This window comes from Rhinatrema bivittatum, chromosome 4, assembly GCF_901001135.1.
Source record: "Rhinatrema bivittatum chromosome 4, aRhiBiv1.1, whole genome shotgun sequence".
NCBI classification, from domain to species: Eukaryota; Metazoa; Chordata; class Amphibia; order Gymnophiona; family Rhinatrematidae; genus Rhinatrema; species Rhinatrema bivittatum.
In genome coordinates, this window is record NC_042618.1 from 383,286,697 (window position 1) to 383,302,303 (window position 15,607).

A 15,607-nucleotide genomic window follows, 5' to 3' on the forward strand; every position below is an offset into this window, starting at 1 on the left:
AGAAGTATCTCCTTCACAGAGAGTGGAATTTGGAGTTCCTTAGCATTCTCCTTTATCCCCAGTTCTTTTTAATATTTATCTGGCACCATTGAGGCAACTAATTTGTTTATTTGGTTTAGACCCTTTTTTTTTTATATGCAGATGATAAACCAATTTTAGTAAATTAAGAGTCTGAGCCAGAGGGAGTTTTAAAGATCTGTGAAGATTGTATTATTGCTGCGAGTAGTTAGTTGAAACAGAATGGTTTGATTTTAAACGAAAAAAAAAAAAAAAATCTTGCAAGTTGGGGGAAGTCCAGTTAAATTAGGTCTGCCAATTGGTGGTTGGTAAAGAAGAGAAAAATCTGAATAGGGATTGAAGCCTAGAAACCTAAATCTCTAAGGTGATACGATTTATAAGAGTGGTTCAGCAGTTGAAGCCATACTTGGAGGGACAAGCTCTGAACTCGGCAGCCTATGCCCTGGTAATGACAACTATGAATTACTGTAATGGTATCTACTGGGGCTTACTCAGAGTATTGATTAGACATCTTCAAATCATACAGAATATAGCTGTGAGAGGGGTGATGGGGTGTTCAAGATGTGATCCTGCAGGTCCACTTCTAAAGAAATTGCATTGGCTCCCTGTAAGATCTTGTAAGTTTGATGCTAGTTTTAGCTTTTAAAGTACAATATTGAATAGATGTCCACTGCATATGTGAAACCGGTTATTATGGAAAACAGCAAAGATTTCAGCATCATTTTTACTTACTGTTACCGTCTGTTAAACCATTTTGACATTTTAGGCTCCAGAATAGAATGGGCTCCCATTGGAGATCAGGGAGAAACATGATTTATTACAATTTTGGAAAAAACTGAAGACCTGGTAGATACTGAGGAGAATTAATGTTTTATGAAAGCTCACTGTGCTGTTTTGTACTGATGATGAGATGGATTGTTTTTATTATCTTATTGTGAAATGTCCACCATTGTTATACACCACTTTAAACAACTTATTTAGCTGGGAAAGCAGTTTAATTATTTATCACTTTTTTATACTCAGTCTGTAAACAATCTTAACAGTGTACAATAAAACAATGCTAAGAAGAAATAAAAATGTAGTAAAAAACATTAAATCAAACCAAATAAAACAGTTTATAAATCATTTTAAATAAATAAGCAGACCTTGCTTATTTGTTATAATGCATCTGCTTTGGATTGTTGAGATTAAACTGCATTTTTTAAAATCCTGGTGTGATTTACATATGTTCACAAACCATGACAGACCAAAATTGTTTGTAAATTACCTGTATATAGGTTTAGGGCCTGATTTATAAGATTCTTTTTTTCCCCCCATGTTGTATATAGGATCAGTTGACTTTTACTGTAGCATGTATGCTGAGTGACTGCTTTATGTTCGAGAAGGGGGTAGTTACTTGACATTCAGAAAAAAGTAGAAGGAGAGACTCTTTGAGCAAGCATTTACTTCATTGAGCCAAGAAGTAGGTTAGTTATGTGTAGTGAAATTGTGGATAGGTTAGCAGGAATTATAAATATATTTTTTTTATTTTTAGGGATAATGAAGTGAGAAAGGTGGGGTGGTATAGATTAGAATGGCTGTTGGAGTTTCGGGGGGGGGGGGGTATTTTTTTATTTTTAGCAGGATTGATATGTATAGATTATTCCTAATTTTTAGATTGGGTTTGTATGTTTTCATGAAAATATATTTGCCATTTTAAATCCTATATAGTAGGAAAGCAGGTTAACAAATAGCATGCTGGTTGAAATGACTAGTGGCTCAATGCACCTGTGCTGCAGCTACTTAAATTGTGGGTAATCACTGAATAATGAAGAAGATTGTAGGTTAATATTCCTTAAACAAAATTCATTGAACTGATATTTTGTTTCACTAGTTTTTTAGAGCAAATGGAGAGCTTTTTTTTTTTTTTTGGTAAGGGCAATTACTATGAAACATATTCTATGAATCTGGTTCATCAATTCTGCTATGCACTGGTTTTCAGTCGATAAGCAGGGCTCAATTAGACATGATGTGTGGTAGTGCACCCCTTGGTGGCACTGGATGGAACTGTATCTCCAAGCTAATAGAGCATTGAGCTCTATTGGGCATGTGCGGGAATTCCTGCTGGGTGTAGTCATAGCTCCTCAATCGTTTTTTGTCCACGCTCTGAAAGGACAGTGATTTCTTGTGTCAAATCTTTTCAGGTACTGTCACCAAATTATTTTCCCTTACTCTGCGAGCCCCAAAAAGCACTTTTCAGTGATATTCTCCTGATACTGGGATACAAAAAAAAAAAAGAAAGGTGTTAAGATAGCAAAAAGAGCTGCCAGTGGTTTCAAGGACTGTTCTTGTGGCCAAATGATGTCACTGGCAGATGGGCATGACCACTGCTACTTTTGCCTGGGTCTGCAGCATGACCAGGCCAACTGCCCACCCTGTGGATGCATGTCTCCACAGGCGCAGTGTGTAAAAGCAGCGAAGATCGATTTCCTCCAACTCCTACTCCAGCGCAGCTCTTCCTCGACATCAGGGGGTAGCAAGAGGTAAGTCCTTTGGCATCAGCAACTCTAGGAGCCAGGCAACTTCGACGCCACATTGAGGTGCTTCAGAGGAAAGGGCCAGGCGACTCCTAAATCGAAACACAGGAAGGACTTGATGCACTTGAAGCATGTGAGATCTGCACCCACAAAAACGACCAAATCCTGGACGCAGCACCAACCCAAGGACCCCTTGATGCATTCTGCGTTGAGCCACCTGACGCACTTGACGTTGAAGCACCCAAAGCAGGAGGCGCCAACTCAATCAATGCATGACGTGCTTGAAGGTATTGGGAACCAGAGCATCAGTGCACTCCGGAGCACAGACCCATGCCTCAACAAAGTCAACGCCCTCAACACATCCTTTGACTCCATCGATGCAAAAGAAACTCCACTCAAAGCAACTCAAAGCCACAGTGCATCCCAAGCTGGCTTCAACATTGGCTCATCCCATTCTAGCTGCTGACAGTGAACTAGCCCCTTGACCATGACCCTCTGAGCCCGCTTTGCTTATCTTTACCAGTTCGGATAGCGAACTGGATCTTTACTCTCCTTTGCCATGCTCCATGGTGTGCAGGGGCTCACAGCCACAGGGCATACACTAACCAGTGCTCCCAGGGCACTCGGGAGTAGAGACAGCCAACAATATTTTCACGGCTATGCAACCCACGCAGAGATATACAACTCCACCTCTTCCATGGGGCAGCTTGTCACTGCATCTGCTGCTGCCCATCACTTGAGCCCTCCCGGTGCTGCACCTGTTTTCTCAGGGCCTCACTCTTCTAAATCCAAACCCACTGTATTCATTCCTCCCATTGCCATCACTGGAGGGAGAAGCCATGCTAGTTTCAGAGAAAGACACCACTCCATTGACCTCTGGACAATGTTCTCATCTGGCAATGGATCAAAATATAGACCTTGTTCATTCCTCCTCCTCCTCACTGTTCCCAGTGCTGGAACCTCCGACTTTTCCTCCAGCCTACCCATTTGTACCAGTTTCTCCAGAAAAGATCAGACCAGGGGCACCACCTTTGACCCCCTCCCCCCTGCTCCAATATCTCTGCTTCCTTCTCCACAGAGCCCTCACAGGTCACCTTCATCCGCTTGGTCTGAACCTGTTTCGCCTGGATATTACTCAAGCAGCTCGACGGGCATCCCTTCAGAGCCAGCCCCGGAGCTGCAGAACCACTCTTCTTCACTGGAGGATCTGACATACTTCCATTTTATGGCAAAGATGGAGGCTGCACTTAAAGTGGAGGTTCGGAAGGATATGGGTATTCTTAAAATCTTGGATATCCCGTCAGAATCTAGGCTCTACACATGCATAATGTACTGGATACTCTTCTGCTAAAGATTTGGGAGACCCCCTTTTCAAGACCAGTGATGGTCCAGAAATTGGATCTGAAACTCCACATGAAGGCCACCGGGTATGGGGTCATCCAGCTGCCCCACAACTCGGTGGCCATGGAATCGGCTATGAAGAGAGCAAAAAAAAAAAAAGCCCTTCTCCACTCAAACTCCCCACCAGGGAAGGATAACAGTCTACTAGATGAGAGGGTCCAAGCTCTTGACCCAGATAACCCAACATCAATTCTACATGGTCCAGTATATTTGAGTGCATCCAGAGCTTGAAGCCGTTCCTTAGGGGGGGGGGGAGCCGGGGAGCCCATCACCTCCACTCCTTTGCATGGAGAAAGCCGAACGCCACTTGCTATATTCTGTGTAGGAGGCCTTCAACCACACCGCTCGTATATTGGTTGCCTCCATAGTCACTTGCCACATGGCTTGGTTGCACGTTATCTCCATTCAGGAAAGCATACATGAAAAACTGTTCGATCTTCCATCTCTTGAGGACATCCTCTTTGGTGAAAAGCTCTGAGAAATTCTCAAATTAAGGAGCAAAATGTGGCTGTGCAGTCCTTCTCAACATCAGACAATGCACCTGATAGCCATACTTCTCCTATAAGAAGTCTTACTATCCTAGGAAGTTTTGCAGACTCTATCACCAGTATAGACTTTCCCCCATTGTCATAGGCCAGACAGACTTCTCACGGTCCAATCTCCCGACATCGCCACAGAGAATGCTGCCAACAGAAGCAGCTACAGCAAGAACAGCCTTCTAAACTGGGGCCCAGTTTTTGACCTCCTTGTTCCCAGCTTAGACTTCTTGAGTAGGAGGAAGGATCAATTTCTTCCTTCCAGCCTAGCAACTGATTACCAGCAACGAAGTGGGTGTTGAGTATTGTGGAGCACAGGTATTTCCTAAGTTTCATCTCGCGACCGCCAACTATCAATATGGCAATCCCTCCAGCCAATACATCCCAAACTCTCTTTGACCCTCGAGGCCCTGCAACTTCAACAAAATGCAATCGTGGAGGTGTGTGTCTCTCTCTGCCATCCACAAAGGGTTCTATTCGCTGTACTTTCTCATCCTCGAGAAAATGGGTGGGGGTGGGGGGGGGTTACGTCTATATTGCACCTACGGAACCTCAATCAACACATCCACCAAGAGAAGTTCCAGATGCTCTCCCTGGGGACTATCCTCCCTTTTCTTCAGCCCAACAACTGGATGTGCTTGCTGGACTTGAAAGATGCGTATGCTCACATTCCTATCCACCCATCTTTCTAGCATTTCCTCTGCTTCAAATTGGCCGACCACTGCTACCAATACAAGTTACTCCTGTTTGGCCACTCCTCAATCCTGAGAATCTTCATGAAATGTTTGGCAGTGGTTGCCACCTGCCTCAGATGATGGAGGATCTAAGTTTTCCCTTACCTGGCTCATAGTGGCCCGCTTACAAGATTCCCTGCTTGGTCATATGCACTCCACTATTGGCCGCCTTCAGTCGCTAGGATTCCTAGTCAACTTCAAGAAGTCCCTATGCAGAGACTACAATTCATAGGGGTACTCATAGATACAACTCTGGCAAAAGCAATTCTGCCCCCAAACAGGATAGCGCACATTTGCAGAGTGGCTGCCTCACTGCTTCAATCTTCTGACACGACGGCTCACCACATTCTCAAATTGCTGGGTCATCTTGCAGCAGCTATACACATGGTGCTGTTCACATGGGTGTACATGCAATGGATCCAGTAGGGGTTGTGGACCCAATGGAACTATCATCTCCAACCTCTCCATCCCAGAATTACTGTGACCATTGAGATGGCACAGGAGATTCATTGGTGGCTCGATCCATGCTGTTTTGAAACTGGTGAACCATTACACCCAGCCCTTCATCAGTCGATCCTAGGCTTGGATGCCTCGAAGATGGATTTTGGGGGGGGGGGGGGTTTGGGGCTCACACAGGCCCTTCAACACACAAGGACTTTAGTAAGGGCAGGAGTGTCTGCTACGGATCAACCTGCTGGAACTCTGGGCTTATACTACTTGACCAAGCAAGGAGGCACAGGCTCTTGGAGTCTCTGCCAAGTGACCTTACAGATCTGGCAGTGGGCGGTATTACACTGCAAGTGACATACATTGGCAGTTTCAACAACACATAGACAGACAGACTCAGCAGAGTATTCCACCTCCATGAATGGTCACTGGTCCAGACAGTAATCAACAATCTGTTCTATCACTGGGGAACACTGTGGATTAGATCTGTTTGCCACAGAGGCCAACAAGAAGCTGGATTGCTTCTGCTCAATACTTTACAGCTGCCTTCCTTCTACTCTGGGGAGAAGGTGGTGTACTCTTCTTTTTTTTTTTTTCTCCTCCCATTCATCGCTCACCCCATTTAGAAGCTTATCCAGGACTAAGCCAAAATGATACTGATAGCTCCTGCTTGGCCCAAACAGCCATAATTCACTTATCTAGTTCTCTTATCTGTCAAACTTCCTATTACACTTGGAGATAACCCCACTATACTTACTCGGGATGGGGGAACCTGCTTATACTTCATGCTGCCATCACTTCACCTCATGGCACGGATGTTGAGTGCTTAGTCCTGAGTTAATTCTCCCAGAACTAGTTCAGGAAGTTCTTTCAGCTCAGAAGGCTTCAGCATGTTGAAACTGCACCTTCAAAAGAAATACTATGCACAGTGGTATATTGCACTGTGGACCTTTAATGCTACTCAGTTAGTTGCTCTAGTTATCAAAATCTGGTCTGGCAATTTCCTCTGTCAGTCCACCTGAGTGCCATAGCGGCATATTGCAAGAAAATGGACATTTCTTTTCACCCTCTGGTATCCAAGTTCATGAAGGGGCTTTTACGACTTCATCCACGGGTCACAAAGCCCCCGGTGCCTGGGACATCAGTGTGGTCCTCGCTACTTTCATGAAGGCCCCTTTCGAACCACTTGAGTCAGCCTCTCTCAAATACCTGACCTGGAAAGTACTTTTTCTATTTGTGGTCACATCTGCACGCTGCAATGCGAACTTCAGTTACTGGTTCACCTTCCACCCTACCTGCAATTCTTTCACAACAAAGTTGTGTTGCGAATGCATCCTAAGTTTCATCTGAAGGTGATCTGCGCTTTCCACTTAAATCAGACTATTACCTTTCCCCACTTTCTGTTCAAAACCTCATGCACATGATGGCGAAAGACTCCTCCATACGCTTGGTTGCAAACAAGCTTTGATGTACATTAAATGTCGCACACAATCACATAGAAAGACTGTTTGTCGCTTACAACTCTAACAGAATGAGTTTAGCGGTATCCAAGAGGACTCTTAAATTGGATAACTTGCTGCATTAAACATTGTTACACAGCAGCTGACCTTGCTCTGCTAAGACTGGTCAGAGCTCAGCAGGTACATGCAACTGCTGCATCTATAGTGCATCTAAGGGGCGTGCCCATCGAAGACATCTGCAAAAAATGTGGATTGGGCCCCAAAGAAGTATTATCTATAGCAAAACAAAGTTTAATGAAAGACCTTTTTTTTTTTGTTTGGTAAATGTTCTAAAAGGTGGACAAACTCAGTGGGGTTTTTTTTTTTTGATTGGGGTAACTTTTTTTTGTGGATATTCTGTTGCAAAATTAGGGATACAATTAGTATTGTTGCTGAGGGTGTGATACTATTTTGCATAGGTATAGATTTTATTGTGCTGTGGATGTGCACTAGGTATGTGTCTATGTAGAAGCAAATGGGTTTTAGAGAGGTAAGGTTTCTATTTGATTTTAATAAAAAAATAGAAGGTTTGATTAAAGGTTTTCTTGGTGAAAATGGTTTCAATTGTGATTTTTAAATATAGAAGTTATTTGTATAATAGAGTTGGGACTTTGTTTTGAGATAGCTATATCTATATATAGATATATCTATGGGAAATTTAACTGGTAACACAAGTTACTGTAACCCTCAGCTATGGGACTCCCCACATATCATGGCTAATTCAGCCCTGTTTATTGATGGAAAAAAGCAAGTTTGCTTACTGTAATCTGGTGTTTTACATAGGATGAATTAGCCAAGAGATGCACACCCACCTCCCTGGATAGCAGACTCTTACTTCATCCTGTTGCTTAGAAAGGACTGAGGAGTTTTGCTAATGATGCCCACATGGGAACTCCTGCGCATACCCAGTAGAACTGAAAGCTCTATTAGCACGGAGAGCCGGGTCTGTCCAGTGCCGCCAGGGGGCGCACTACTGCAGATCATGGCTAATTCATCCTGCTACCTATGGAAAACACTGTTTATAATAAGCAAACTTGCTTTCTGCAGGAGACAAACAGAAGAAAAAAAAGCCATCCAGGAACTATATAAGCGCCCCCAAAGGAAATTAGGGAGCCCTTCATCAGCTCCCCATAGGGATATTCTTGTATATGATCACAAAAAGAATTGATGGTCTCTTGCCTATACTGTTTCCCACTTCCCAGCTGTCCAAAATATATCTTTTTCTTAACAGCTATTTTTAAAGCAGTAATACTCAATTTGTAGCTCTCTTGGTGCTCATTATGGTTAAGTTGATAATCAGAATTTAAGATTTTTGAATATGATTTCCTTCAAGCCTGGCTCTCTAAGTCTTATGGCTACTGAAGGGGCTCTGAGAGTGACAAACATGGAGTATCAATATAAAGGCACAGCTTACATTTATATGCTATGACATAGTAAGTCTTGGAATTTTTTTGTGACTGGATATTTGTATATACTGTCGTACTGCTCTTTGGCAGCCCAGCAGTGCACTTGCAGTTTTACAGATTCTCATTCTGAATGTACCCTTTTCTTTTAATGATATTTTTGTAGGAGGCCTTACATCGGGAACAGATGTTGGAACAAAAGTTGGCCACCCTTCAGCGGCTACTAGCCTGCACCCAGGAGGCTTCAAATACTAGCTGGCAGGTATTGGCAGGCCTTTGTAATCCTTTGCAGACTTGTACTCAACATGGTGCACGGTAGATCACTTTAGTCATCATATAGCATCAGATTGGTTATTTGAAATATGTCCAAGTAAAAGGCCAGCATTTGCCAGAACAGACCATTTACTTGTTTGCACCTAATTTACTCTTGAGTGGACAATTATAACAGAAAGGTTTTTCATAAAATTGTGCATAAACCTTTGCATTAAACCTAACAGTAGAGTGTAATTGAAAGCCAGTCTTTTATTTATTGTCACATTTTAGGACGTGGACTAATATTGCTTTTCAGTTTATACATTTTGGAATTGCTCTTTAGTTCGATTTTAAAATATTTTGCCATATTTTTCTTATGTTTTTCTCTAAGTGGTTTGCTTTTACCAACAGGCTTTAATAGCTGAAGATAGGCTGCTATCAAGATTAGAAGTTATGGGAAATCAGTTGCAAGCATGTTCAAAAGTAGGTATCGCAATCTGGCTCAACAATATGCAGCAGTGTTTTTCTTCTTTATGGTTACGTATGTGTGTCAGTCAGCATTGTATTTACAGAGAAACAATGGAATGTATGTAATTAGGAAGGTAAGAAATCTGGTTTGTCTGTTTCCTTTATTGAAAAAAACACTTGATTTTTGCTTTACAGTTTCAAAATGTGCAAAACAATTACAGGTTGATGTTCAGTGCCATTTATCTATCCAAGTTCAGACTTAGCTGGACAAATGGCAGGATGTGAAAGTCCCCACTGGCGGACTGCTTCCAAGTTATCCGGCTTACGGGCTGATTCAGTATGGTGCGCTCGGCTGAGCGCACCTTTAGCCCCCGTTTGGCCGTGCGTTTTCAACGCGCTAATTTTAACCCTTATACAGTAAGGGGTAATAGCGCGTGGAAAATGTGCGCCAAACACCCCCCCCCCCAAATTAATAGCGCCTGCAACATGCAAATGCATGTTGATGGGCCTATTAGTTATTCCCGCGCGATACAGAAAGTAAAATGTGCAGCAAAGCCGCACATTTTACTTTCAGAAATTAACTCCTGTCCAAAGGCAGAAGTTAATTTCGGCCGGCACAGGGAAAGTGTACAGAAAAGCAGAAAAAAATGGTTTTCTGTACACCCTTCGACTTAATATCATAGCGATATTAAGTCTGAGGCCCCAAAGATTAAAAAAAAAAAAATATTGGCCCGTGGGTTGAAAACAGGACGCTCAGTTGAACCCTTGGCTGTCAGCGGGTTCAACAACCGACGCCAGTAAAATTAAGCGTCGGCTATCAAACTCGCTGACAGCCGCCACTTCCCTCAAAAAGGAGGCGCTAGGTACGCGCTAGTGTCCCTAGCGCCTCCTTTTTACCGCAGGCCCTAATTTGAATACCTTGGCTTCCTGAATCGCGCGCCCAGGACACTGGCCTGGGTGTGTGTCGGGAGAGCGGGCTCATTCTAATAAAGGCTGCTTTACACTGATCACTTCGTGTTTCTTTGCTTATCAGCAATTTGGATTTGTTTCCGATTTGTTGCTAAGGACACTAGCGCATCCCTAGCGTCTCCTTATTAGCGGAAGTGGCGGCTGTCAGCGGGTCCGACAACCAGCGCTTAATTTTGCCGGCGGCGGTTATCGAACCCACTGACAGCCACAGGTTTGGAAAACAGATGCCGGCAAAATTGAGCATTCGTTTTCAAACCTACTGACCAGCGGGCAGATTTTTTTCTTTTTTTTTTAAAGAATTTTTTGGGGTTTTTTTATTTTTTTATTTTTGGGGCCGCCGTTCTGTATTGGGCTGATTGTTATTTGCCCTTGAGGGGCAGTGAAAAGTTTAACCACTAAAAAACAAAACAAAAAACTAACAGCAGCTCTTTCAGGCATTGCAATTATTCCTTTTCTTTAAGGACTTTCTCACAAAAACATTTAAATACTGTTTTATTGTCCATGCAATACAAACACGTCATAAGTGAAAAATATTTGGATACTCACAGGTTGTTAGCTGCAATATTTCTTTTAACTAATCAGCACTATTTTTATTTTATTTATTTATAAAATTTGTATTCACTCCATTCACAGTTCTGGGCTGTTTACAAGACTACAGGCATAAAATAACACACATTAACAATTTAATAAAACAAATCAACTTTGACAACACTACACATGTAAAAGCCACAGCAACTTAACTTGGCATAGCTTAACTAGGTATTTCATGCCTAGAAATATCTTAAATCACTCTGCTAGGGTTGCCAACTTTTCCACAAACCAGGACTGGATACTCGACTGAGGTGGGGTGCCCCTCCCCTCCCCCTTATTTGCACAAATTTGCATACACAAGAAATACAAAAACAATATAATAAGAGCAGGAGGAAATGACTGGTGGCAGGTGAGAAGGGAACTGAGGGGAGAGGCAAAGATCAAGAGGCAGTGGGGAGATAGTTGAAGATGGGGCTGGGGTGGGAACAGAGAAGTCACACCCCCCCCTCCCCCCCCGCCAGCAGCTTCCTCCTTCAGCAAAATCTTCAGCTCCTTCCCACCCCATTGTGTTTGCTCCATGCCCTGTCCTCCCCACTCAGTCCCCTAGTCTCTCTCCATTCTTACTGTCTTTTGCCTCTTCTCCCTCCTCTTTTTCCCTGCTCTCAACTCCACCCCCTTGTTCTCTTTTCTCCCTGTTCACGTCACTCCCTCTCCTCTTGCTCTCTCTCTCACTCCTGCCCCTACTCGCTGCTCCCCATCTCTCCTAGACATTCCCATGCCTGATCCTGGTGGTGTGCACATCTCTTTGGATTGGAGTGGTGTTGAGCTGGACAGCAGCAGTCAGGTGACAGCAGGTCTCGACTCCCACACATGACACTGCGCGCACAGCAGCAGTGGCAGGCCAGCAGCATTGTCAGAAGGCAAGGTAGCAGTTCTCACAGCGCTGGCTGCATGCAGGCAGATGACTGACTGTGGCAGCAGCGGCAGCAGCAGCAACACCACACGGCACCAGTGACAAGAGAAGGACGGTCCTGGCTGCCCAGCAGCAGCGGTGGTTAGCAGAGAGAGGTTTGGCAGCAAAAAGGGCCAAGTTGTTGAGCTGCTGGCTTTATTTATTTATTTATTTATTTAAACTTGCTTGTAGCGGAAGTTGCATCTTTAACATAGAGACATGAGAGCAGAAAAGGGACCGTACATCTAGTCTGCCCAGCAAGCATCCCCTGGTAGTGTCTGCCATGCTGTACAGGTTACCCCCATGTATCAGTCAGTGCTGCTTAACATGCTTTGCTTATGGACTTGGCGTAGAAGCAGTCTTGTGTTTTTTCCTTAATGTCCAGACAGTTAAATAATAATAAAAAAAAAAAGTCATAGTTCATGTTGGTTCTCCCTGAATCCAAATTCCTCTTCCTTCCACCCCCACTCTCCTTCTTCGAAGCAAAGAGTGATATTGCAGTTGCATTAAAAGCATCAAGGCTTATTGGTTAAGAGTAGTAATCCCATGCCTTCTGTTAAGGGTAGTAACTGCTGCTGTGTGCAGATTACCCCATGCTTATCAGTTCCCCTGACCGTAAAAGTCGGGGCCCTCGTTGGTAGCTATCTGAATCCAATACCCCTTTCCCCCTGCTGTTGAAGTAGAGGCAATGTTGGAGTTGCATCAAAAATATGAAGTTTTATTGGTTAAGGGTAGTAACCACCGCACCAGCAAATTACCCCCCATAAATGCTTTCTTTGTTCCTTTAGGACTTGGCCGTAGACGCAGTCCTTTGGTTTTTCACTTATGTCTGCGTATCAGTATCCCAAACCATGGAGGTTGGGGCCCCCTGTTGTCGTCTGAATCCAATTCCTCTCTCCCTCCTGCCATCTGTTGGGAGCAATTTTGCAATTGCATTAAAAGCCTCAAAGCAAATTGGTTAAGGGTAGTAATCTCCATGCCACCTTCTAAGGGTAGTAATCGCCGTACCAGCAAGTTACCCCCTTGCACACTTATCTCATTTCTGTCTTCTAGCCTTTAGAGATCCACAGTGTTTATCCCATGCCACTTTTAATTCTTTGACTGTTTTCTTCTTCACCACCTCCTCTGGAAGGTCATTCCAGGCCTCCATCACCCTCTTCATGAAGAAATATTTCCTGACATTAGTTCTGAGTCGTCTCCCCTGGAGTTTCATTTTGTGACCCCTAGTTCTTTTGTTTTCCCACCAATGGAAAAGGTTTGAAGTCCATACATCATTGAAACATTTTAGGTATCTGAAGGTCTGTATCATATCTCTCCTGCAGCCAGGAGTACTCAAGACAAATTGCTGCCTGAAGCGAAGGATGAGATGGCGCTCCCCTGCCCCTCCCCCCTGAAAAAGCACGACACAGCTCAAATCATCAAGAGGGCCAAGGGTCGTGGGTCGCTGTAGTTTGGCCATTTCGATGATTTGAAATGCTGCAGGAGTTCCAGAGGAGTTCCCAGAGGAATAGCAGACAGTGTCAGTGATATTTCTAGGAAGCTAGCAACCCTGCCATACTCCCAGGAGCCCTCAGACCTGCCTCCCACTAGAATATGGAAGTCAGGGTAGCTTGATGTGATTAAGTATTATAATTTCCTTTTTCTCCCCTATATTTCTTGTGTGTTTTCCCCCCCGTATTACCGCAAGTAGAAAGAGAGTATTTCTATATATTTATGCCACTGTATTGGGATAATTTCAGAAAAAATCTTTCTTTGATATGCACTCTTGTTTTTCTAAGCAAAGTTATCTTTGTTTGTAATTGATAAAAGGTGATAAATAAAAAAAAAAAAACAAAAAAAAAAAACTAGAAAACATGCCATGTCTATAGCCGGGCCTTCAAACTGGAACAATATGCCCCCTGACCTCCGTCATGCCCAAAAAAGTTTAAACAAAAACTTAAAACATGGCTCTTCTTACAAGCTTTTACCTAATGCTCTTTCAACCTCATAACAGTAATAGACATTTCCCCCCTGTAACTCCTCGCAGCCTTCCATTCGTTACCAAAGCCTTAATAATCTTCCAACCGCTATAGCTGCAATCATTTGCTCATATTTGTAACATATATTACCATCCCGCTCTGTAATATAACATATTTGTCTATATTTCTATTACATTTGTTCCTTCCTCGCAACCAGCCTGCTCCCCTTCCGCCTTGATTTTCCCATTACCGTCTGATACTTAACAATCCTTCTGTTTATATTTTTTGCAACTTGTATTTTTATCACTTTACTTAAATGCGCTTTGCTCTGCTACTTAATCACTAGCGTGTACTTTCTAAATCCTTCAACTGTTCCTTAGTTGTAATTAGCCCTGTTTTTTTTCTTTGATATTATTCTATCTAGTTCAGTTGTAAAGCACTGTTGCTAGTCGTTATGTTAATTGTAAACCGATGTGATGTTACTAAACGAATGTCAGTATATAAAACCTGCAAATAAATAAATATACAGTAGTTCCCCCTTCTGCATCAGCTCTCTGGCTCCCTTCAGTTTGTCTTGTCCACTGAGACCCTCCGGTATGTTTCTTCTTGCAGCTCTGCAGATAACTAGAACTGCTTCTTCTTGCTTCGTTTCTTCTGCCACCTCCAACACCTCTCGGTATTGCCCTAGTTGGGGGGGTTTTTTTGGCATGAATTAGTTTTTACTTCCTTTGTCATTTTGCTTAACCAGCCCGTCTTTCTGTATTCAGTGTGGCCACACAAGCAGGCCAAACACTTTTACTTACCTTCATACTGTCTCCTGTTGAAAGGAAAATTTAATTTCACCTCATTAATTTTCCACACAGCGTCTGAGAAGCAGTTCAGTGACTTCAAGTTCTGTCCCAGGTGCAAACAGATGTCCATTACTGATCATCACAAAGTTTTGTGTTACAAACATTTATGGCAAAACCATGATGACTTCAAATAGGATCTCTGCACAATGTCGTCACCCAGAATTTTTAACTTTTTTAAAAGTTTGGCTGTGAGCTTTCCTTGCTGATGAACTAAAGTTCAGTTCCTTGAAACTGGAATTGAAGGCTCAAACAAAGACCTCAGAGCCTTTTCGACTGCTGGTGGCCAGATTGTGCCAAAGAGAGACTGATCTTTAGCTGCTTGGTCAAGAAAGGAATCTTGCTTTACTCACTGAAGCTGAGTCCAGGGCTCTGGATACTTGAATAAGGAGTTGGTACCAAGCCTGAATGGTGATTTTATGCCTTTTTGAGATTCTGCATTGTCCAAAGCAGCTATATCCTGAAAAGGGATCTGCCTTCTATGCACAGATGCTCCAGTCTTCAGTGATGCAGATGGAGACTTTAGATGGCAGCCTCCAGAGAGCAGTGGACAAGGTCTAGTCTCCTATGCGGCTGGCCTCAGTGCTTCCATTAGTAATTAGAGAATTGCCTAGGTGTTCACTTAACATTTCAGTCACACTGAGAACTGAGAATCAAGCAACTCACCTCCACTTGGTGTCTCAAGCGATCCACTCTCAGTACAGAGCATGTTTGTGCCATTTGGTGATAAAGGATTAAACTAACTGTTGTAAGGTTCGGGTTATTTTCTGTTTTTTTGGTTTTTTTTTTTAATGTCTTTGATATTATGTGTGTTTAAAAAAAAAACTGTGTATGTAACTCTGTAATCTGCAGATCTGTGGATCAGTGGGCTATAAATTAGATAAATAGATAAACACTGGTCTGGCAGCTTGTGCCTGTCTTGGCATTGTCCACAGTGAGCATAAGTATTACTACTACTACTACTACTATTACTTAACATTTCTATAGCACTACACAACATACGCAGAGCTGTACAAACATACAAAAAAGACAGTCCCTGTTCAGTAGAGCTTACAATCTAATAAGACAGACATAC

General features: G+C 43.0%; 1 protein-coding gene across 18 annotated transcripts in view; it reads left to right on the forward strand.

Annotated features, from left to right (window-relative positions):
• SLMAP (sarcolemma associated protein) overlaps nt 1–15,607 on the forward strand; it is a 362,537-nt gene that overhangs the window by 189,446 nt on the left and 157,484 nt on the right. For all 18 annotated transcript variants that reach the window (XM_029600936.1, XM_029600935.1, XM_029600939.1 and 15 more), the window contains exons 6-7: nt 8,721–8,816; nt 9,218–9,289. In XM_029600936.1, the coding sequence (XP_029456796.1) occupies nt 8,721–8,816; nt 9,218–9,289 (168 nt within the window). The remainder of the gene's footprint in view (nt 1–8,720; nt 8,817–9,217; nt 9,290–15,607) is intronic.